The 24,972-nt window shown below is 40.7% G+C and overlaps 3 protein-coding genes across 5 annotated transcripts in view; all 3 read left to right on the top strand.

Annotated features, from left to right (window-relative positions):
- Nucleotides 1-322: 322 nt before the first annotated feature.
- Nucleotides 323-6,175, top strand: LOC136751798 (inosine-uridine preferring nucleoside hydrolase-like). The gene is made up of 5 exons (XM_066707572.1): nt 323-506; nt 1,757-1,936; nt 2,478-2,589; nt 2,856-2,992; nt 5,424-6,175. Exons 1-5 carry the CDS (start codon nt 327-329, stop codon nt 5,766-5,768), a joined length of 954 nt encoding a protein of 317 aa, XP_066563669.1. The 5' UTR covers nt 323-326; the 3' UTR covers nt 5,769-6,175.
- A 3,973-nt stretch (nt 6,176-10,148) lies between these two features.
- Nucleotides 10,149-17,174, top strand: LOC136751313 (uncharacterized). Of its 2 annotated transcripts, none has more exons than XM_066706807.1 (8): nt 10,149-10,488; nt 11,079-11,197; nt 12,008-12,068; nt 12,510-12,577; nt 13,275-13,377; nt 14,024-14,142; nt 14,852-14,997; nt 15,586-17,174. In XM_066706807.1, exons 1-8 carry the CDS (start codon nt 10,302-10,304, stop codon nt 15,716-15,718), a joined length of 936 nt encoding a protein of 311 aa, XP_066562904.1. In that variant the 5' UTR covers nt 10,149-10,301; the 3' UTR covers nt 15,719-17,174. The 2 variants fall into 2 exon arrangements, with proteins under 2 accessions (XP_066562904.1, XP_066562905.1); XM_066706808.1 differs by having other exon boundaries at nt 10,158-10,488; nt 15,551-17,174.
- A 326-nt stretch (nt 17,175-17,500) lies between these two features.
- The window catches only part of LOC136751310 (cohesin subunit SA-2), a 32,066-nt gene continuing 24,594 nt past the window's right edge, over nt 17,501-24,972 (top strand). The window contains exons 1-10 of one of the 2 annotated variants that reach the window (XM_066706802.1): nt 17,501-17,770; nt 19,478-19,599; nt 20,284-20,365; nt 20,871-21,038; nt 21,323-21,419; nt 22,248-22,324; nt 22,695-22,766; nt 23,029-23,233; nt 23,624-23,775; nt 24,276-24,349. In XM_066706802.1, coding sequence (XP_066562899.1) covers nt 19,556-19,599; nt 20,284-20,365; nt 20,871-21,038; nt 21,323-21,419; nt 22,248-22,324; nt 22,695-22,766; nt 23,029-23,233; nt 23,624-23,775; nt 24,276-24,349 — 971 coding nt within the window. In that variant the 5' untranslated portion in view covers nt 17,501-17,770; nt 19,478-19,555. The other variant, XM_066706803.1, reaches the window with a different exon arrangement.

Genomic DNA, 24,972 nt, shown 5'->3' with positions numbered 1-24,972 from the left:
ATTGGTTTGTTTTGATTTGTAACACAAAACTGAAGGCAAAACACCCCAAGAACATGCAGGAACTAAAGACAGCTGCAGGTTTCCTTTCAAATGCATTGTGGTGGCGTATAGAGCCAAAATGATGATGATTGTGTCACTGTCCAAATATTTATGGACCTAATTGTATATGTATGTGTGTATGTATTTACACACACCTTCACACTAGGATTGTAGAGGACTGCTCTGAAGTTAAAGACTGCTCAGTACAAAGCCAGACTGAATCTTCTTCCATGACTGTTGCTGTGGCTTCAGTTTATTTCTTTCTCATTTGTTGTTCAGAGCAGAAGATGGTGAAGAAGCTGCTAGTTAATGTGGACTGTGGTGTGGATGATGCCCAGGCCATAATGCTGGCCCTGGCTGACCCTGATGTGCAGATTCTGGGCATCACCTGTGTACGTGGGAACACGTCTCTTGACAACGTGTGCAAAAATGTGCTGCGTGTGCTCAAGGTCTGCCAGCGACTTGAGGTACCCCTGCCTTTCACTGAGGCTTTCAAGGCCTTTGGATGTCTGTTTACTCCCCTGTTTGATACACACACTGTAGCTTAGTAAATATTTAATGTAGAAATGCAAAAGGCACAATAGTTACTGAATAACTATGAATGTTGTTCCAGTTAGATTTACTTGAGTTACTCTTACACAAGTACACAATAGTTACTCTTAAAAAATAATTGTAATAAATAAATAAAACTAAAAAGAAATGTGTAGTAATACAAATAGCCAAGGATCAAAAATGCAAAGGGCACATAGGGATTAATAGTCTTTTCATATTAACAAGTTTTTTCTTCTTTTGAAAAACACATTATTTTCTGCAGCTGCTAGACAAAAGCTTCTCAGTATGACATTGGAGTGATTCAATGCTGTGAAATATGTGCTTCTCGCAGCAGAAGCAGGAAGCTACCATATTTTACTTCCTTGTATTTGTCCATTGCTCTATACACCTGTTCTCAAGAAACCCCTTTGCAAATACTTTTTTCTAATTCTTTGTGTCTGCATTAAATCTGATCATGTCATGCTATGGTTCCTCTGGTAATTACACACAAGAAACTTCACTGACAGTTTAAGTCCTGAAACTTTTTTTTTTACAGCAGTGTGGATCAGGAACTAGATTTACCACAATGTCCTGTTTGTTGTTTTTTTCACAAAAATAGGATTATTAGTTTTTTGAATTTCCATCTTTGAATATACAGTATGTAGACAAAATAGAAGAGACATCCTGAGACATTTCTTCAGACATTAAATGCAACACTCCTGGCATGCCAGCGAGTTGGGTTTTCAGACTCCTATGACAGTTGGTGACAAAGTCTCACTTGATTGACAGTTTTTGTTTAACTAATTGTATGCCCCTTGGATTAATCTCTAAGTGTTATTCCAAGTTACTGTTAAACAGACCTACACGTTGAATGAAAGATCCTGTTTCTAACACTTTATATAAACTATGCCAGAGGCTTGTTCAAACCGGGGATTGAATATCCAGTTTTGCAGCTTTTTGTGTTTCTTGCATAAGGTTTATGGTGCAAGCAATTTGATCATACACACATCAAATTAATAGACACATTTGTTTTGTCTTGGTGGGGGTGGGAGAACTTTTACAGTATTCTCAATATGGAGCACAGGCCAGAATCTTCTATCATACAAGAGTTACTTTAACCATTTCCTTTATTTATTTACTTTACCTAGAAACCAATGCATTTATTAAATTGATTTCAATGTCTCAGATCCCAGTTTTCAGAGGCGCCTCCAGTTCACTCCTGAGCGAGGTCCTGAACGCCAGTCACATCCATGGGGAGGACGGTCTGGGGGACGCCCCTGATCCGGAGGCCCCAGGGCTGGAGCACGTCCAGAAGGAAGGGGCGGTGCAGGCCATGATCCGGATCGTCACAGAGCATGAAGGCCAGGTGAGCAGAGCTGCTGCAGGGTGTGATCAGTACACAGTTACACCTCTCCAGTATGGGCAGCCCAGCACCACTCCAGTACCATGTGGACTGCCCAGCTACACAGCTAATACAGCTAATTTTGGTTGGGAATTCATTCTGGCAATTTTAGTGGATTTGACTGTGATGCCAATTTATACTTCCACCAAACTGGCAATCACACCCTCTGAATATGGTGCGAGGAAAAGAGGAACTTGTTAGCGATAAGCTGGTGTATCTGTTGTACCTGACTGTGGCCTGGGGAACACAACAAACATGTTGGTCAACCATTGATTGAAACTACTTATTGAAACATATCTTTTCAATTACAAATATTTGTGTGTTCGTTAAAGAGGTGAAATGTTTAACTTTGTATCTATTTTAGTGGTAATTCTGTGCCTAGGAGAATGGGGAGAGCGTCTTGCTTCTCAGCAGCTTTCATTCAGACAAGTAGCTGACCAGCCTCCCAGACTGTGCTCTGGGTGTCAGGCAGCGGCGCATGTTAAATGAAAGTGCTGTATTGCAGGTCACTCTTGTTGCTACCGGCCCTTTGACAAACCTGGCTCTCGCTGTGAAGATAGATCCCAGCTTTCCCCAGAAACTGAAGGGACTGTACATCATGGGAGGAAACACAGAGTGTACGTTTCTGAATTATTTGCCATTGTTTGCCATTTTATTGTTTTTATTAGAAATAATGATATTAATAATAATACAAACTCTAGTAAGACCTATTATATTTCAGAGACATTTTATATTTAGCCCATAACAGGGGAGGGGGATCTAACTGGGCAGTTACAGGGATCCACAGATCTGTTGCTGTTGGGCTCCATGCTGGATGAGCAGCAGCCGATGGCATTGTCTGAGCAGTCTGGCAGGTCTCTTCACTGTGTTCTTCTGTCTGCAGCACGAGGCAACACTACCGTCTGTGGAGAGTTTAACTTCACTGCCGATCCAGAAGCTGCTTACATTGTGCTAAACGACTACCTGTGTCCAACCTACCTTACCACCTGGGAGTTCCTGTGTATGAGCAAGATCCCCTGGGTAAGGAGATGAACTACGAAGCATGCCATGGACTGTTCAGTTAATCTTAGAATGGGAAGCAGCAGGACTAGAGAGCTGCACTAATGTGGTCATAATGTTTCTCTTTTGGGAGTCTTGGACTTTTCCTGTCTATATAGTTAAAGATGGCTTTTACACGACAAAAGGGCAAACCTTATGAAAAATAGCTAACAAAAATAGTTTACTTGCTTTTTCTCTTTGAAAGTGAGTTCCAGTAAATTAAGTTGGGCCCTTCAGCAACTGAACAGTCTGGGGGAAGTCCAAACCGTCAGTACATTCAGGAGTCCACAGTGTGAAAAATATAGGTTAACAGTGTGAATATGCTCTCACAAAAGGTTCCTGCTTTAAATGTCAACGAGTGATAGTGATTTTCCAGTGGTGGGCAAACTTTGTTTATCAGTGTAATTTACTATGCTGTGAGAATATTTTAACCAAATTCAAAAGATCAGGTGTTCCCTACCAATTATTTACTAACAATGCATAGTTTAAGCTGTTTTAAGTCTTTAAAGCTCACTAAGCTTCGCTGCACTGGACTTGTAAAATGGTGCTGGTGCTGTGAAGTCATGTTGTTGATACATGTATACAGTATACACCAGGGAAGAAACCCAGCATCTGGTGATGTCTATGGGTTCCAGACTTCAGGCAGTCATTGACTGCAAAGGATTTGCAACCAAGTATTGAAACTCACAATTTAATTCATGATTATGTTAGTTTTTCCAAATACTTTTGAGACCCTAAAATTGAGGGGGACCACATATAAAAATGGGTGTAATTCCTACACCATTCACCCAATTTGGATGTAACTACCCTCAAATTAAAGATGAAAGTCTACACTTAAAGAACATCTTGGTTGTTTCCTTTCAAATCCATTGTGGTGGTGTATAGAGCCAAAAGGATGACAATTGTGTCACTGTCCAAATAATAATGGACCTAACTGTATATGCTGTATACAGAAACAAAGTATTAGCAAGTACTGAGATTGTGATAAAATAAACAAAACTATTGTAATATGGATGAAGAAATACATTCAGATTCAACAGCGGAATACTTGTATGAGCCTTTAAGGACAGACTATTCCAATTTACGAAATAATGAGAGTGACAACAATAATTCGATTACCTGGCATAATTCTGGGGTGTACCAGGGAGCAGTGTGATTTAAAGAGACAGAGCAGGTTTTAAAGGCAGTCGTTGTAGTGCACAATGAGATTATGAATAGACTGGGAGTCAGGACTGGGGTAAGTCTGAATCAGGCTGATAAGATCAGTGGGGTTGGTGTTTTTTATGTTTCTAAAGGAAATGGTGCGTTGGCCATTATGTTTAAGAAGAGGGACAGAGACTTAAAACATGACAGCTTTGTGATCAGAGATAGGGAGTTCTGTGTCGGTTATATTACAAAGAAGAATGCCTGTAAAGCAGACTAAATCTAAAATTTGACCTTTATTATGAGTGGGAAAAGTAACATTAACAAAGTTACATAGTTCATAACACATCACTAGAGACGGCGTTCATTGATGCAACTGAACTATCAAATTGGTAAAGTTCCATACAGTAAAAAGATGATTATTAGTTTAACAACTTAGTTTTGAAATATCCAATATGTCAAATTATATTAGTAGATTTTAACACATTCTGAATTGTGCATGCAGATGTGAATTGGAAACTAACGATATTATCTCTCACAGTAACCTGCACCGCATTGTATTTAAATGACTTAATAATATTGGGACACAACCGGGGATTGCAGACGTGCCTCGGGGAACGAGTGAGAATAGGGCAAAATTAAGAGAAAGGTTGGAAAAACAATGTAATAAACCTAGTTCTGGTATAGGGCTCCAATTGGGAAGAATTAGCCCTATCTTTTGTGAGGCCACTAAGCGGTTTCCCTGTCTCACACTCACACAGGGAAGGTTGTGGAATTGAGATCCAAAGCCTTGGTCATAGGTCATAAATATGGATAGGGTGGCTGTGTATTAGTTCTTGTAATCCTCTGTGTCTGTCTCCCTTCCCTTCAGGTACTTTGCACACACTATGGCAATAGGGGTCTGTTTTATAGTGTTCAGTGGCAGGGACTGATTGTCAGTAGCTCGGTCTTCTGCCCCGCAAGCTGTCAAGCATGTGTGCGCCTGAGCTGAACTGCCAAGAGGGGTTTGCCTCGCAGGTTCTCTTGTCTTTTTTCGTAGGCTTGTAATCTCACGTTTGGTGAATGGGGGCAGCCTGTGTGACCTAATATAACTGCTGTCCTTTACCAGTCCTCGTGGCGCGTCACAATATGTTACTGGCCCGTGGTGTGAGTGTTAACAGAACAGCAGTGTCTGATCTCCTCATACAATGATGTGAAGAGCAAAAGGGAGAGCAACTCCTCATAAGACCTGATTCTTCCATATATATACATATCAATATTTATTCTTCAGGAATTCTGTGGACCATGGCTGGACAAAAACTCTGAGAAGGCCAGGTTCATGAAGAAGATATTCAGGTACAGCATGGAGATGGTTAAAACCTACAGGCACCAGGAGATGATGGGGGAAGACGAATTCATATCCTGTGACTCCTACGCCATGGCAGCCGCTATAGATTGCTCCGTCATCACAGAGTTGGAGGAGTGGCCGGTCAGTGTGGAGCTCTCCGGGAGGCTGACCCGAGGCATGATGGTGCTCGACAAACCGGGCTTCCTCCAAAAAGAGCACAAAGTCTTTATCATCAAGAAGTGTGACCTGGAGAAGTTTAAAAGTATGATGATGACAGCTCTGAAATGACTTCACTGATTGCTATGGCTCCCACAACTGTTTTTCAACAACAAGCACGGACCAAGTAATTGTTTGTCTAAACCAGCTTACCTGTGTCAGTAATTTAATTGATCTGTGATTATTCTAAAGTGTTGTTGTGCTTATAAACATTTGTGGAATTCAGATTATGAAATAGATTATTTGTATATTCAGTAAAAGGAAAGCAAACCTTTCACGATCATGTGACTGGATTAACACAATTTTGGTACTTCAAAGTAGTATTAAAGAATATTGATGTTTATGTGTAAGCTTTACATAGTCTTGACATTTAATGGACTTTCTGACCAAAAAAGCTAAATTGCTCAAATGGTTTTTCTGGTATTTGTATAACTATATACACATATGTAAATGTGTGTTTACTACTGTCTCACACTGACTATGTTTAATATATTTGACATCATCTGAAAGATAATTGTAAATGGTGAATAATTTTAAGAATTTGTGTTATCCTGGACAGCATGTACAGTGAGGGAAAAAAGTATTTGATCCCCTGCTGATTTTGTACGTTTGCCCACTGACAAAGAAATGATCAGTCTATAATTTTAATGGTAGGTGTATTTTAACAGTGAGAGACAGAATAACAACAAAAAAATCCAGAAAACGCATTTCAAAAAAGTTATAAATTGATTTGCATGTTAATGAGGGAAATAAGTATTTGATCCCCTATCAATCAGCAAGATTTCTGGCTCCCAGGTGTCTTTTATACAGGTAACGAGCTGAGATTAGGAGCACTCTCTTAAAGGGAATGCTCCTAATCTCAGCTCGTTACCTGTATAAAAGACACCTGTCCACAGAAGCAATCAATCAATCAGATTCCAAACTCTCCACCATGGCCAAGACCAAAGAGCTGTCCAAGGATGTCAGGGACAAGATTGTAGACCTACACAAGGCTGGAATGGGCTACAAGACCATCGCCAAGCAGCTTGGCGAGAAGGTGACAACAGTTGGTGCGATTATTCGCAAATGGAAGAAACACAAAATAACTGTCAGTCTCCCTCGGTCTGGGGCTCCATGCAAGATCTCACTCCAAGGAGTTACAATGATCATGAGAACGGTGAGGAATCAGCCCAGAACTACACAGGAGGATCTTGTTAATGATCTCAAGGCAGCTGGGACCATAGTCACCAAAAAAACAATTGGTAACACACTACGCCGTGAAGGACTAAAATCCTGCATCGCCCGCAAGGTCCCCCTGCTCAAGAAAGCACATGTACAGGCCCGTCTGAAGTTTGCCAATGAACATCTGAATGATTCAGAGGAGAACTGGGTGAAAGTGTTGTGGTCAGATGAGACCAAAATCGAGCTCTTTGGCATCAACTCATGGCCAACTACAAGAAACGTCTGACCTCTGTGATTGCCAGCAAGGGTTTTGCCACCAAGTACTAAGTCGAAGGGGTCAAATACTTATTTCCCTCATTAGCATGCAAATCAATTTATAACTTTTTTGAAATGCGTTTTCTGGATTTTTTTGTTGTTATTCTGTCTCTCACTGTTAAAATACACCTACCATTAAAATTATAGACTGATAATTTCTTTGTCAGTGGGCAAACGTACAGAATCAGCAGGGGATCAAATACTTTTTTCCCTCACTGTAAGACCTGTCATGTCAGTCACAGTGTTTAGAAATGTGTGTGATTTCTGTCATTCTGCATGCTTATACATGAGCCTGAGAATTCCAATATTTATTGGCAATAATGTGAAAACATTAATTAAGATAGGTGCAGTTTATTTATGGTATATGCAGCATATATACACTCACCTAAAGGATTATTAGGAACACCTGTTCAATTTCTCATTAATGCAATTATCTAACCAACCAATCACATGGCAGTTGCTTCAATGCATTTAGGGGTGTGGTCCTGGTCAAGACAATCTCCTGAACTCCAAACTGAATGTCTGAATGGGAAAGAAAGGTGATTTAAGCAATTTTGAGCGTGGCATGGTTGTTGGTGCCAGACGGACCGGTCTGAGTATTTCACAATCTGCTCAGTTACTGGGATTTTCACGCACAACCATTTCTAGGGTTTACAAAGAATGGTGTGAAAAGGGAAAAACATCCAGTATGCGGCAGTCCTGTGGGCGAAAATGCCTTGTTGATGCTAGAGGTCAGAAGAGAATGGGCCGACTGATTCAAGCTGATAGAAGAGCAACTTTGACTGAAATAACCACTCGTTACAACCGAGGTATGCAGCAAAGCATTTGTGAAGCCACAACACATACAACCTTGAGGCGGATGGGCTACAACAGCAGAAGACCCCACCGGGTACCACTCATCTCCACTACAAATAGGAAAAAGAGGCTACAATTTGCACAAGCTCACCAAAATTGGACAGTTGAAGACTGGAAAAATGTTGCCTGGTCTGATGAGTCTCGATTTCTGTTGAGACATTCAGATGGTAGAGTCAGAATTTGGCATAAACAGAATGAGAACATGGATCCATCATGCCTTGTTACCACTGTGCAGGCTGGTGGTGGTGGTGTAATGGTGTGGGGGATGTTTTCTTGGCACACTTTAGGCCCCTTAGTGCCAATTGGGCATCGTTTAAATGCCACGGCCTACCTGAGCATTGTTTCTGACCATGTCCATCCCTTTATGACCACCATGTACCCATCCTCTGATGGCTACTTCCAGCAGGATAATGCACCATGTCACAAAGGTCGAATCATTTCAAATTGAGTTAATTGAGTTCACTGTACTAAACTGGCCCCCACAGTCACCAGATCTCAACCAAATAGAGCATTTTTGGGATGTGGTGGAACGGGAGCTTCGTGCCCTGGATGTGCATCCCACAAATCTCCATCAACTGCAAGATGCTATCCTATCAATATGGGCCAACATTTCTAAAGAATGCTTTCAGCACCTTGTTGAATCAATGCCACGTAGAATTAATGCAGTTCTGAAGGTGAAAGGGGGTCAAACACAGTATTAGTATGGTGTTCCTAATAATCCTTTAGGTGAGTGTACATTAATATATACACAACGAAAGGTCATTTTTCAGTACAGATTCAAGCAGACCCTTCTAGATTTTATCCTGATATTTCTGCTTCTCACTGATGGTATTTTAATGTAAAAAAAGAATCTAGGTTGAGAAAGAGTAGCCTATTCATTACTGAAGTGTCCTATGAATAATAAAAACACAGGTACACAGGAGACACAGGTATGAAGACGTTTCTTGATTTCAGACTTCCCTGCATTTATCGCAATGAACAAAACCCTATTCTGAACCTGTTACACAGTAAAGAATTGTATTGGTTGAAATAATTTAATATTGTCATAAAAGTCTCAGCTGGACAATGTAATGCAATTCCTTTATACTGGCAGTGCACAACACACACTGCTGATTTAACACAAGCTGAAGTACACTGGGAGTGGGGAAAATTGAATTGTCAAGGTTACAAACACAGAGATGTCAAATCAAATCAAACCTTTATTATCCCCAAGGGGAAATTAGGTTTGCAATCAGGGGTTCAAACATTCAGCAACCTTAACAACACCAGCAAACAACATCCAACAACACCCATGCATAGAGGCCATTGAGATACAGTTTTGCGACAAAGAGATATGCAGAAGAAGTAAAGTACTGGAGTAGCAGGGCTAAAGTGTAGACGTAGAACAGACTCCACTACACCTATATTCAGTCTATTTAAATCCAGTGATAAAGAGTCCTTAGATCTTCCTGATGACCTGCTTGTTGTAAAAGTCGGGGGCCAGACTCACCCCCATACAATACTTACTGGCCACTCTAACAAGACTGCCAAGCCTAATTACCAAACTAGACAACAATACAGAAAGTTAAAACAGATTCAATAAAACTTCTGTAAAGCCAGGTCTTAGAAGTAGAAATAGGGTGTGTTCAGCTTCTGCAAATTGTGGAAGAAATGATGTGACACCAACCCAAGATTTGAATGCGGAGGGGAACCTTACAGCACCCTCCACAGTTCATTGTATAACAATTATAATGACTTTTTTCATGCTTGAAACAAAGAACATATTTTTATTTAGCAGAACTTCCTGGAAAGCTCCAGCTGAACATGTATCATCGGGCTGTATGCAATGCGGGTGATGTGCCACGATGTGTGTCATTTTGTTTCCTAGGGTAAATATGTAGCCCAGTGCAACTCAGGCTGGTTTAAATATCTGAGAAACGTAGCGCAGCTAGGGGTGTGAGTGATATTGAGTGAGTTTAAATAAGAAATGACAACGGATCAATAAGTGGTTAATTTGCCCCTTAAGTCAACTCCTCCTATTTGTACTTTCATGAAATATTTGTAAAAGTGAAGCCTCCACTTCCATGATACGGCAATAGACCGCGGCGAGTTCAATCACAGCGTATTCGGTTACATATTAGTTCCTAATGAAATGGGACCGGTGTTACGTCCAAGAAAATCCGGGTAGAATCAATGTCTTAAAATACATGCCCGGCTTCTTTGTTTTCAATCGCAATCCATTAACATTTATGAACGTGTTAATGAGACCTATTTCTCAGTGGAGACGAACTCAATATGATGTGGTACAGTGGAAGACATGCGGGCTTTGAAGGCATGCCACTGTGCCGCCGCGCCGTTTGCATGGGTGCAGCAGTGCTTCGCTCCGGGTGGCGCCGCAGCCGGCCGGCTGTGTTCGGAATGGCAGCAGCTAGCAGCACGGAGCCGCTATGCCAGCCCTGTGTTTACCATGCTACATTCAAAGGTGAGCCCTGGATTTATCATCAGATTAAAAAACAACACATTCCAGCATTTGACGAATCCTATTTCAAAGGAAGATCTGTTTTGAATGGATTGTTAAATGTTTATATTATAGAAATGTATTTCACATTGATTTGCAATACGTTTCAGTTTTAATTGAATATTTGAAAAACAGTTGACATAGCTGGCTTAGTGACTTGTGTTAATCTGGTTTATTTCTTTGTATTGAACCAGAGATGCGGTAAACCAGTTTAATGTAATATATAATAATAGACCGTGTTATTTTGTATTGTAGCCAGTCGGTGGCAGTAGAGCACAGAGGCAGATATTCTCCTTGTCATTATTGTGACCAGACGGTTCTGTTGAATTTCTGTCAGTCAGTATTATCTCAGATGACCTAAAACCGATTCGTGTAGTCTGATCTAGTTCAAGCAGAGTACCACCACCTTGCGTTAACACTGTCCTTATAAATCTCATAAGGCTATACGGCCCCTGCAAGTTTTTTTGTTTTCTCCAAATGTTGCATCCTAGTGCACACACACATGTAATATGTTCACTGTGATGAAGATGAAGGAAATGTGCATGTTTTTTCAGTGGAGATCCAAGTTAAGAAGCCCCTTCAGCCTGTTCACCTGAGCTGTGAACAGGTGGCTCTGGAGATGCTGTGTCTGTGCAGCCAGCTTGACCTCCTCATCAAAGCACAGGTCCACCAGGTGAGGTTGGCACCTATTTAACTCTGAGCTTCTCATCTTCACCTCTAAGGACAGTTGGGGGTCGCTGCACAATCACCATCTCTTTTTCTTCTATACTTGAAATGCAACACAGCATTTTCTTGTGATTTCAGACATCTGATAAATGATTGATTGCATGATGTGCTTCAACTTTTTCTGAGCTGCAGGCACTTAAATAAACCAGAATCTCATGCTGCTGTCACATTACAAGCATCTTATCTCATTTTGAGTAAGATGGAGCTAAAGAGTTACAACTCAAAGAGCTTGTTAGTTCAGTTTTACAAGAGCCTGCAGGCAGTAGCCCGCATGGCACATGCCATGGGCCAAAGTGATGTTATCTGTGTCTAAATTGCTTCCCTGTGATTGTATATGACTCTTAACAAATATGGATGTTTTGAAGCGTGTGATAATTGCCATTGTACATTCTAGATAGAGAGTAAATATTTATCCGACTTTTCAAGTGATTCATAGAACTCCCTGAGCCCAGAGCTCATTTATAATAGCTAAGGACGAGCATTGCTGTGTTTACAAGTAGATTTTTTCCTGTATCATTTGCCATTGTTTTGTACTAAAGTTGGCTTTACCAAAATGCTGTGTAAGCCTGCCAGGAAAATAAAGTTAACAAACTCAAAAAGGAAGAGGGCGTTAAAAGGTTTTGAATCGCTCAGAGATGTATTAGCTTAATTAATTCTTCCTTTGATGCATTGTGCTTTTATCTGGTATGCTAGAGCACTGTCTTTGTAACAGTTAATTTCCTCCCATCATTTCTGTGCCTTTCTTTACTCCCCACAGTTCCAAGAGCAGCTGAGGGAGGATATCAGTCCTGTCGAGTCACAGTCTTTCCACAGACAAGGTCAGATAATACGCCACTGGCAACCTGCATGAAACACCTTGCTCCGTGGTGTATAAAGGTTAAATATGGTGTATAAAGGGCAATATGCAACTGAAGAGAAAAAACGTTATTCAGCATGTAAAGTGCTTTATGCAACTGACCACAGGCACTTCTTTGTAATTCTTTCTTCATTTTGCAGTGCTTGCTGTTATTATATTTCTTAGCAGACGACATTATCCAGGGCTACTTAAAATTGTTACAATATATCACCTTTTTTTTAACTTACAATTATCCATTTATTCAGCTGGAGCAATCTAGGTCAAGTACCTTGCTCAAGGGTACAACAGCAGTGCCCCCCACCTGGGACTGAACCCACAACCCTCCACTTATCACTACTCCACACTGCTTCCTTCCCATCCACTGCTGCTGCTGATGTCGATTGTTTTTTCCCTAATCATACAGGAGCTGAGACTGTAGAACGTATGAACCGTTGTTTGGAGCATTTGCCAAAACCTATACCACAGTTAGAGGTAAAGGGCCTTATTTTAAACTAATTTTATTAGTATTACAAATATATATAATGTTATGCATAGACATGGCTGCCCCAGCAGGTTTAAATGTTAATACAAGTTTGATATCAGCCTATTCCCTTATATTTACCAACCTGTCTGGCCATTATGATGATGCTGAAGAGGTTGACTATGCGTATAATTACAAAATCATTTCACACATTATCGGAACTATACTTGCATTTCACCCCAAAACTCATAATTCTGTTAGCCTCCCCACTTCACCAATAGGTTTTCCATCCACAAGCCAAGAATAAAATCAAATCCACAAAACAGTAGCTGAAATGAATAAATATGACAAGCGGAGTAATATTTTTCATCATTTATTTATTCTATAAGAAATCAAACGGAATATGATCGGAAAATGAGCTGGTCTCACAGTCATGGACAGCCCAATGTTTCTTTTTGGTAATGTATTCCCAGACTACTGCTAATCAAGGTGTGTGAACCCTGCCAGTAGAGCGTAGACAGTTAAAACACCAGCTTTAGGATTAATTTACAACAGACAGAAGGATGAAGAATATTTTTTATGTCACACATACATTAGACAGGAGTAGAGTGAAAATACAATACGGTATTACCCATAAATATGCAGTTGTAAGAAAGTGACCCGGGGTTTATCAGAGGTCTTCATGATCTGATTTTTACTCACACCTAGGATTACCTGGATGCTGTAGGGTTATCCACAATGTTCCCGAGGGTCGAAGTCTTCATCATACACGGGAGTCCTGTGGATATGCTGGAGAAGCCGCCCATGGATGGTGAGAGTGACTGTATCTGGGTGCATTTGAGATCATCTGTTTTCACTGCACCTAGTGAATGCATACTGTCTGGCAGCTCTTCAACTGCTCTTGCTGTACTTTCAGACCAGACATTACAGAGCTTTATTGCACCACGACGCAATAACAGAAAAACCTTTTCATAACACCCTTTTAAAGAGCAATGTGGACTGACATTTTAAGATCTCCTATTTGGTTCATTCATTTCAAAAGTGTATTATGTAGCCATATATGGCAACATTAAAAAAACAACAACAACAACAAAACTGCTTATTAGATGCGCCCTATTAAACGTAGCTTGGTCCTCGGAAATAGAAGAGACGGTGTGAAATGGAGATATGTAATGTGACACAATACCTTGCACGAAAGGGAGCAGACACAAACACAAGTGTATCTGGTGGCGTTGTCTTACAGGGCCCGACAGAAGGCAGTCTTTGGAGAAGGCTGATATTTATACCGCAAGCATGGAGGTTTTTTTTCTTGTTTGTTTATTGAAATCCTGGACTGTTGTTCTATGTTTTTTAACTCTGAGGGTTTAATGTCTTCATGTGTGGTTTCCTCCATCTTGTGTGCATTTGATTTAAGAATACAGAAGTGTCACTTCTTCATTTTTGTGTTTTTTTTTCAGATTATTTCCCACACATTGGGAAGCTGAACCAGTTGCTTATCCTAAGCCAGCAGTTAGAAGAAGACGTGAAACACCTGGGTAGCCATAAATACATAGCTCACCAACTGTCTGTGCTATATGTGAGTGGATTTCATTTGCATGCCTCGTGTTCGCTCCAGTTGAATTAATTAGATGTATTCTACGGCGCTGGACCTCTTTGTTTCCAGGCACATCCTAGACTGTAGTCAATGAGTACTTCAGAGTTATTTATATACAGCAGTCTTGTTTTTCCAGCTGAACCTTCCTGAACCTGAACCTTCTCCGCACTGCTGCTCTTGCATTTAACACTTCTTATGTTAGACTGAATTCTCCAACAGAACTCCTGGTACAGAACCAGGTAATGGTCAACTCGTTAAAGGGTCTTCATTTTAAACATAAGAGTTCTATGATTAAAGGGAGAGCAAATGCGTATTGTAGCACCATGGGGGTTTGCCAAGGTTCCAGGCTTTTGAAATAGGCGGAATTTAGGGAAAAACACTCAGAATGGCCAGGGATATGATGCAAGGGACGGTGTATTTATTATTTACAGTGAGGGGTAGATGGAAACAAAGCCAAACAAAGCTAAGACTTCTGGGAGATATAGTGCTGGCCTGTAAGCCCATTTTGCACCCATCCTAGCATTATGTCATAATTACAGACAAATCTGAAATCGTCAGGTTAAATACTTTATAGTGGGTCCTTCAATGACTGACACAAATTACTTTGGTTCATTTTATCTTAAAAAGCCAGTATAAAAATGTCTAAGATAATATAGATAATGGCATTTCTTTTTTCTCTGACTTGTTGCAGCAAGTTCTCAGCTCTTTCAAAGGCATCCTGCCATTATCCATTCTGAAGAAGGACATTGAAGCCAACTTCAAGCCACTCAAAACCTCCCTGGTCACAGGGGAAGGCTCAAAGCAAGAGCCGCAGTTGCCTGCACACTTTGTCAGCTGGTAAGAGTGTGGAAATGCTCTTCCCTTGCTCTTCTTTAGGGAGTTACAAATTCAGGGTGAAAGTAAAGATGCTTTCATTTTTAATCACATTTGAAGTTGTGCCCTACTGCGTTTTGATTTATAAATAATAGAAAGTGGCTTCTGACAATACATAAACCCCTGATAGGGTGCAGATTTGACATTCATGGGTACTAGGACAATTTTGATTTGATTTAGCCCTGAGTCACAGTTACAAAAGGGGTGAACTAACAATTGCATTCCAGCTAGAAGAGGAATATTCCATTGCAAGTCAAGATGCCATGGAACTCTTTTGTATATTTTAGTTTAAAATGGGTGGTTATGAAGCTGAATCCAGAAGTAATTCAATGTCAATCAATCACTTGAGTGATCCCCAACATAGAGGCAAGAGGCACAAGAGTCAGGCAATGTTTGGAAAAAAGAAATCAAAAACAAACAAAGAAGTAGGGTTGGGTAGGGAATGCAGTGCTAAATGATAGCAAAGAAATGACATGTCAAATTACTGAAGTCTGAAGTGTGGTCGCTGTCTTTCCAGGATTCTGAATCTGACCCGCAGCGTTATTTCCTTAGTGACGTCCCTGCCCGACGAGCTGATGCAGGACCTCCATCCAGCCATGTCTTTTGTCGCCAACCTCACATGACATCTGTCTACAGACTCCACAGCAGAGGGGTGGGGGGGCTTTGGGTTCATTCTGGGGTGTAGCAAAAGCTGCATCCATCCATCTACTGCTGATTAATATGTCAAAGAGGGCCTTTGTTACACATTCAGGGTTAAAGCTAAACCGTTAAATTCAAAATATGCTATTTGAATTGGCAAGATTTTATTTGGATTTCATTGGAATATTGTCGACAGATGTATTTCAGGTATGAGATTCCGACACTGAACGATTCTCAGGACAGGCACCTTTTTGGGACCATTCTCAAATTTCTCAAAGTTATTTATTTTGACTCACAATGTGAGTATTATTTAAATGAACAAATAGTTTTAGTTATTTATTATTATTATTATTATTATTATTATTAATATTATTATTAGTTATTATTAGTAGTAGTAGTATTTGCACTTGTTTTCTTTGTGGGTTCCAGAGGCGTCACTTAAAAATATTTCGCCTCTGACAATATTGTTTAACAGTTTTATTACGTAGCTTACGAAGCTTATAACTAAATATTAAATTAAGACCCTAGAAGGTTCCTAGTGAGAACACACCTGAGTAATGCAACTCTGATTGCTCACATTGTTGACTAACATTTTGTGATTATTTTTGTTTTGTTCTTAACCATTACTAAAGGGCAAGTAGAGGAGAAAAATGTATACCTCCTTTTCTGGTTCCCTTCCCTCCATATTAGCCAAACAGTCCACAGAAAGACTGCTCTGATATAAAACAATACATGCATTTGTATCATTATAGTTGTAGCTATAACTGTAACCAGTCCCCTACAAACTCTTTGACATTGACATGAATTGTAGTTGTAACTTGAAAGAAATAATCAGACTAATTCTGTGGCGTGGCATGTTAAACACCAGTAGAAACGTGAAAGTAGTTGTGCAGTTTTTAGGGCTCTCTTTGGAGAATCGTCTTAACTGAGACTTATAGGAACAGCCTTGGGTTCATATTTGTTTGCATAGCCGGAGGTGTATTACACTGCAGCTTTCAATGAACTATGCACACATGATGGACCTACGAGTGGACTCGGATCTGTCCGCTATTGTAAGCTGTTCATCTACCTCTGCCTGTATTGAAATATTGAACACTGTTCTTCAGAAACAGTGTTTAGTTACTTATTTTGTGATCTTCTAATCTGTTGTTCCAGTTTTCAATGTACTGTATGATATCACCAGTTGAAGTCAAGATTCACTGATTTGGGGATGTGTTTTTCCATCAGATTGCAGGTGATGCATTTGTTTTGCAGAACTAGTTTTAGTATATGAATTGTGTATATTGGATAGCATTGTTTAATCTTGATTAAATGAACATATCTTGCCGAAACATATTTAAAAGAGAGTAATTTTTGTATTTTTTCAATTGCGTATACTTTTGGTGCCATTGTAGGTGTAGACGTCATGTATTGATGATGTGCCATTCTGATTGTTTTTGGTGCTTCGCAGTAGGATACTGTCAATATGCCCGTGCCTTCTGTTTAATAAAGAGTGATCTGAATTTCTAAAGCCTCTTTCCCTTTTTAGTAAAGAGGAGGACATCTGCCTGTGTGGGAAATACTCACAATCTAGATCTGTGTATGTGGCTCATCATTCACACATCCATAACCTGAACCCCATGGGCTGGAACTGTGGTTGAATTGAGGGGCGTGTATTGCATGGGGCATGATTTATTTATGATTGTGTGACCCCGCCAATAATAATACTAATACACGTCATGAAACAAATGCAATTGTGTTGTAGTCATTTTCCATTCGTCGTTTTTGTTCTGGCTCTATTACAAAAAAAAAAAAAAAAAAAAGATTCCCAGGATTCCGCAGGTCATTCGGGAGAGCCTGGGCAATCCCGGAAGAGCGCTGCTGCTCGGCGTAGCGCCCACTGGCTCACACACACGCCGGCCCTGTGCGACCTCCAGCGGCGTGTCTCTCCAACCCCCTCGCTGCCCCACCTTCTCCTGCGGGCCGGGGCTTTGTTTTTGCGGGAGGATGCCACAGGATGGCGCGCTGCTACCATGTAGGAGAATAATCTTGCCTCTCGACTCGTTTTCTGCCGGGCTTGTTTTCTAAAGCTGCCCAATCGCACCAGAGCGCGTTGTAGGTAAGATAAAATAAAAACGCCGTGTTACTGCATTACCTTGAGCAGTGCAGGCCTCTTGGTGCTGTCGCTTTACACTGAAGAGACCCGCACTGCCTGCATGGAAGAGCTACAACCGGACGAGTGCATTCTGCTGCTGAAAACATTTGATGGCATGTATGTTATGTGTATTGCACTGGCGGGACGCAAAGGAGAAATGATTTTTGCACGCCTTCATCGATGCGAAAACATTCAAGTTCAGGGCCCTATAGCGTCAAGTTGAGTTTGTTTAGCAAGGGGGCTGTGGGGGGATGGGGGAGCCGGAGCTCTGAAGAGGAACTCTGACTGACGGCTGTGGCGGCCAATCACGTCCCTGTCTCCGTTCGGTGAAGGGCCGCGGCCAATCAGAGCTGCGGTGGGCGGGGTGAGAATGAGGCGAACGCTGCCGTCAGTGTGTGTTCTTAATTGTGTTGCTCTGGTGCCGTTGCGTTTGTGCAATTGGGGTCCAGTAAACCGCAGCTGCTCGGTTCTGGGGGTTGTATTTTAATGTTAACGCGAAAGTTGGGCCAACAACCACGTCTCTCATAGAAGAAGACGCCTTGGTTGTTAATGTAGCCTCTAGTGGTATCGTTTTATTACCGTGCCCTATAGTATGAGAAAGCAAAACAAACTGTACTTCCTGTTAACGTTACAGGTTGTATTGTCGATCCTGATTAAAATCAGACTAGCCCCCCATCGATCAGAAATTGGACGCAAAGGGGATAGAGCGGCGGATACAGTAAAACCTACAAAGATGCTGTAAGAAATAAGAAATGAGTGGATTACAGGTTGCCCACGTGTTAAAACACGACCACATATATTTAGAAATCAGACATTTTATGCATCCCATAGGAGATGTAATAATACGCCATCTTACCTGCTTAATAGCACTGATTCCACATGCAGCATTTGGACTTGTTCCTTTGCATGGGGGTCGTGTTGCACTTTCAATACCGAGCCACTTTCGTGTATGTAGCCGTAGCGTTTGAATGCATGTGTTATGTCATGTTTTCTCCGATGCTATATACACAGGGGTTGTAAAATAGGATGCTTAGGAAATCAGGCTGCAGTGTTTACTTTGTGAGAGTAAAGGGTTACAGCCTTTCTTCTCTCTACAGTGCCTGGGCATTGCTAATTGAAATGTGAGCTCTTCTGGGACGCCCAGTGTAACGTAGCGAACCTAATGACTCTTAATAAGGAGCAACACCTGAGACAGCTAATCCCTCTCGGTGTACCACTAATGCAGCCCAACCCCGCCCGCCCACACACCCTTACTATAGGAGCCAAGCTGCCAACATTAGATTTACACATTTATTTTACTATAGTTGTATTTTAAGAGCCCTTCATTATAATAACTACCCCTTATATGGTAACTATCAGCCTTCTGCAGTAATGACTACATCATCATCTTGGGTTTGTGTTTCCTCTATAGTATGCTTGGTATTATGTTGCATATTTATATTCTCTTTGGCTAGGCTGATCCTAATATTGCATCTGTCTCCAGTTGGGTATTCAATATACGGTGTCATCATTATCATCACCATCAGCCCTTGTCGATCAACTGTTGAATGAAGGCCTCCCTGAGATTTTTTCAGCATTACGTACTGTTTAATAGCAGCGGTTATTGAACGTGCTAATTTTGATTGGCATGTTTAACTTCTATGAGCATTTTCTCTGTTGTTTTCTTGACAGATTGTGCTTCACTGGAGGTTGATTCTGAGATCTCATCCAGCACATATCCCTGGCCTGTACGTGAGAAAAATGTAAGAGATGATAGCAGAGCCAACTTTAGCTACCAGATCCTCACTACAAAAGTAAGACCACATAAGTGAAACTCCCCCAAAAGCCTGATTTACAATACTACACACACAATAGTTAAGTCTGTATTTTGAGCTTGTCTACCTCTGAAAATACAGACTTTAATGTTCAAAGTGTGCAAAACATATTGCAATCAGAAACTCCTATTAATTGTTGTTCCCAGAGGGCCCAGCTTTCTGTGGTATTAAAGCATCCGTGGATCACTGGAATATGAACTATACAGCCAACATACATTTTATTGTATTTAAAATATACAATCATTCACCACTCTTAATAAGGAAACTAAATGTAATTACCAATACATAACACTACAAAACTATTGGAATTATTTTCATAATATCTTGATGGATTTGTAAATTTGGATTTGAAATGAACGTGGTGGGTTGCACAAAACATGCTACAGACCAGACTTTCATAACCTCTGGTTTACATAACCTTTTTTATTACCACTCTCCAGCTGTTCTGTTCTTTTATCCACAACAGTTCGATTTGTCTGCTGTTCTCAAATGCTTATTTAAAATCAAACCAAGAGTCACATACAGTCTATTGTAGAGATTGTATAGGAAGCATCAACAGGGAATGCCTGTATGTCTGTTTGGACTGTATGTTTATGGAAATATACTAGCAGCCTTGTTTCTTTGTTTTGTCTGTTTTCTTTTGTTGTTGTTTGCACTTTTCAGAGAGAATTCTATTGACGTCACCTCCTCCAGCTCTGCCCCTCACACTCCCAATGTGAAAAATGAGAACAGGCAGAAGACAGGGGTTGGTATCCCGTGTTTCAGGCATTTCCCTTGCCCTGTGTTCCATATGCTTTACAGTACAGCTGCGGCCGAAGGGCATAACTGTACTATTCTTCAGCACAACAGTTGCTCACATTTAAAGGCTATACTTGTAGAAGCACTTACACCAGATCTTTGTGTACCCTGGCTTTGTTTTCTGAATTTTAATGCAACCACTAAAAGAAAAACAAAATCCAGACCCCTGCCATATTAAAATAAGCACTCTTGCACACTGTGTAGTCGTCCAGTTTTCCCACACTACCTTGCTGCCTCTGGTAAAATCTTCCGCAGAATCTCTGTCAGGCCCTGCATGATGCCTGATATAGGTGTGTGTGTGTGTGCCTTCTCATTTTTGTGCTTGGTGTTTTGTGGCAGTTGCGTTATCTGTGTTTAGTGAACACCTATTTAATATGATAGAGTTGTGTGTGTATATATATTAGTACTGTGCTGAGCTGGTACCCTGACTGGCTGTGTTTCACTGTGTGCAGAGGGGGAAGAGGAGAGCACGGGAAGGCTCCGAGAACGCCAAGAGGAGACGCTCAGAAGCTGGCTGTGGTAGTCGGGGGGGTGCTGACCGCAACCAAGTCAAGAATGGGGGTGACGTGGAGGCAGTCACGCTGTTTGAAGTGGTCACCATGGGGAAGAGTGCCATGCAGGTACAAGACACACTCCCTTAAACTCAACTGAGAAATCTGAAAATTAGGAACAGAACCTCTATATCATCATATATCTTTGCCCACTCATGGCAAAGCCAAATAGAAGTTTCATGCATGGAAAGCTGACATTTATACTATATGTTTATATATTTATATTGTTTTCATATATTTGTATTAGATTTAGAATACATGTCACATAAATATTGTATACAGTATCTGTGTGTTTTCCATGTGGGCAATTGGTTCCCTGTGACTAATCTGTATGTGCCGTCTTTGTTTTGCAGTCAGTAGTGGACGACTGGATAGAAGCCTATCAGATTGACCGAGACACCGCACTTTTAGATCTCATCAGCTTCTTCATTCAGTGCTCAGGATGCAAAGGCAAGTGTTCACTTCATGTTAATCCTTTCATTTTGGCTCCACAGTGGCCAGTGCTGTGGGGACTTTGTGGGGTATGGACGCTTGTCAGTAGTGGTGGCAAGAAGGGGTCAGCTTGTTTAGTGTAGTTTACTGTGGTTTCTGCTCACTCAAACAGAATGAAAACTGTGTGGTTAAATAACTTAAATCATTCTTTATGGATGAGAAACTGGAGGTTAACTTTTTCTAATCAATACATCAATAAAGAGTGACTTAAAACATTTAAGCTGGGCATTTTTTCTGCTGGAGTGCAGATGTCACAGACTATTTGCTTAAATCCGTTGTGGTGTCAACATACATATCCCTTGAACTTTCGGGACATTTTATCCTTTGCTTGGGGCAAGGGTGTCTTTTGAATACAGTAAAGTAGAAAATGGCAATGCGTGTTGTTGTAGAACTTGCTTCAGTCTTGATGTCTCGTGTTAGTTATTGTATATCTTTAATGCTAACCAAACTCCCATTTTCGACTAAGGCATTTTTAATGATTGTCATTGTCAAAGCACAAACAATGCTTCGTCAGTACAAAGTCAGTGTTATACAACTCGGATGGAACTTGTGGCCTCTTCCTTCTGAAACATCGGTTGTCTTTATATTTTAACAAGCTTTTAACGTTCTCCTTTCCTAAACACAATGTTTTTCCATGAAACGATAAAAAACAAACCAAAACATTTATTTTAAGAGCAAACTCTTGTGAAATTGAAACCGAATTTCACCACACTGTTGTTGTTTGGGGAGATGTCTGCTGCTGTTCACTGTTGACATGCCTGTGACTTCCTGTCTTCTCTGCCACAGGTGTGGTAACGGCAGAAATGTTTCAAAGCAAACATGATGCTGAAGTCATGAACAAAATGGTGGAAGAACTGGATGAGGTAGGAGTTCTTTTCCCAACATTAAGCTTTTTCCCAACGTCCAGCTTTTTGGAGATCTATATTAGGAGGTCTGTATTGCTGTCCTTAAGAGCCACATGGTCTTCTAGTGTTATATTCCCCCGAGGTTTTAATTATGTGGAATTTTTTTTTTTTATTTAGACCTTTTAGATGTGTTGACAACCCCTACCATACAGTATACATTAAGATGATCCTCATTACAGGTGAAAAAAGGAAATCGTCCTACGTGACCAGTGAAAGCTCATTTTGGTGATGGAAATGGGGGTCTTTCCTAATGACAGGAGCACGTCTTAATGACCAATTTAGTCTTGTCTGTGTGGAGGATGTCACATAAGCACTCCGTGTGTTTCAGGGGTCTGGCTTGCAGTACAAGAAATTCCTGGCCTTTCCTTGGATCCTCACAGTGACGTGGCCCATGGACGTGGTAAGGTTGAGCCACTGTCAGGCCTTGATGAGACATCCCCCCCCTTTAGTTTCCCTTTCCAAACTCAGCTTTTACACCTGAAGATCATACTCTCCATGTCTGTGCTTTTCCAGCCCCTAAACTGTTATCACCAGCACGGTGATATTTTTGCGTTCCAAAAGTGAAAGCCAGCCTATTGGATAATACTGCAACAAGTTCAACATTTCAGTCTCCCATCATGGATTTAACATCCCAGCTGAGAGCTCCCTCCTCTTCCCTGCAGGACAGTGGCGAATACCCGCTCACCATGCCTGGGCCATACTGGAAGAAGTTCAGGTCTAATTTCTGTGAGTTCGTGGCCGTGCTGGTGTCCCATTGTCAGTACAGCGTCATCTTCGACAGCTACCTGATGGACACGCTCATCTCCCTGCTCTCCGAGCTGTCCGACTCCAGAGTCCGAGCCTTCAGACACACCTGCACGCTGGCAGGTGACGGACACTGCTTTCGGGAGACATTCGGTTATCTGTTCAGATCAGGGAGAATTATATTATTAGGGTATCACTGGGACATCAGCGATGGTGGAAGATGGTCTTCTATCCAGGCAGAGAAGGGCAGATGTGCTTGATAGATCAAAAATCTTTCCTTCCCCTTGATTGCTATGGGCCTGTATGACATCTGTAGAAGGGTGCTAGTTCTCAAAGAAAGATGATACGTAACAGTATTGTAATTGTGGTGTAGTACCTGGTGGTGTAGGCCAGGGGACCAAGGTGTGGGTTTACCAAGAAATTCCTCTCCCTTTTAGTAAGATGGCTTTAAATGGCTCTCAGTGATTCAGTGACGTCCTGTGGAGTTGAAACGCACATGCTCTTGTTGTGCAGCTGTCAAGATCCTATCAGCCCTGGTGGGAGTGACACTGAACCTGGGGGTCAACATAGACAACACTCAGAGGCTGTATGAAGTGGAGAGGGTCAAGATTTCCTCCAAACGTGCCAGTCCCAGAGTGGAGAAGATCGAGAGGAAAATAAATGAGGTGAATTATAATTGTTTTGGCTGCATCCATATAAAGTGCCGTGTGTTCCTTTTGTACATTGAAGTACATCCCTCAAAATATATAAATGTTTAATTGATTCACCATAATAAAATATATATTTCCCCAGAGTTAATCTCATGCAGTAATAATGTTGTGCATGTTATTATTTTGCATCTCCATCTGTAGCAGTAAGTGTCTTCTGAGTTAAAGTTACGGGTGATTTTTTTAATAATACAGGTATTATTTTAAGTAAAAGATGCATTTACTGAAATTTATGTTTGGATTACCAGTCAAAGACAGGTGATGAAATGTACATGACGCAAAATCTTCTTCAGTCTAAATTTTATTGATCAAATTAGTTGTCCTTTGAGCAACTTTGATTATATAGGACAGCAACACAGTTCAAGCCTGGATACAATTTTGTTAATTTTGTTTTGGTTAACCTCTCGAATGTGTAGGACAAAAAACAATTGCATGAGACATTTTGCTTACTTTCCTAGTTGCAAGACAAGCGACATGAGATTGAAAACATGATGGATGCTATTTTCAAGGGTGTTTTCTTAAAGAGATACCGGTAAGATTTGTTTGTTTTGGGGATGTGTTACACTATGTAACACAATTTTTATTCCTGGGTAGTAAGTGTTATTTCCTAATTGCTTATGCTTCAAAAGTATAGAAAATTGCTATTATTCCCTACAAACTTTGGTTTTGTGACCAGGACAGTGATATTTTGAAATGTAACTATTTCCAATGAGAAAACCGGCAAATTTGTGTTTTTCTTTCACATAAAGTCAGACAAAAAAAACATGAATCCAAATTAGCATGTATTCGTACTAAAGTAATACAAAAATGGCTACTAAAGATTTAGAAGTGAGTAGTTTTTCGAGATTTGTATTTACAGTATAATTGTAAATCTCGAAAAACTCCTAAATCTTTTGTAGCCATTTTTGTTTTTTCCTGACTTCATGTGAATGAAAAGACGCACATTCGCATGTTTTCTCATTGGAAATAGTTACATTTCAAAATATCATTGTCCTGGTCACAAAAAGAGTTTTTGGGGAATAATATCAATTTTCTATACTTTTGAGGCATAAGCAATTAAGAAATACCTCTACTAAGTCTTGATTCTCCTATTAATATTTACTTTATTGCTGTATGTTAGTTGGAGCTATTAAGATTGAACTCGGGTCTGGATTG

The sequence above is a fragment of the Amia ocellicauda genome, chromosome 6 (genome assembly GCF_036373705.1).
Source record: "Amia ocellicauda isolate fAmiCal2 chromosome 6, fAmiCal2.hap1, whole genome shotgun sequence".
Classification (NCBI taxonomy): Eukaryota; Metazoa; Chordata; class Actinopteri; order Amiiformes; family Amiidae; genus Amia; species Amia ocellicauda.
This window is presented reverse-complemented; position numbering and strand designations above follow the sequence as displayed.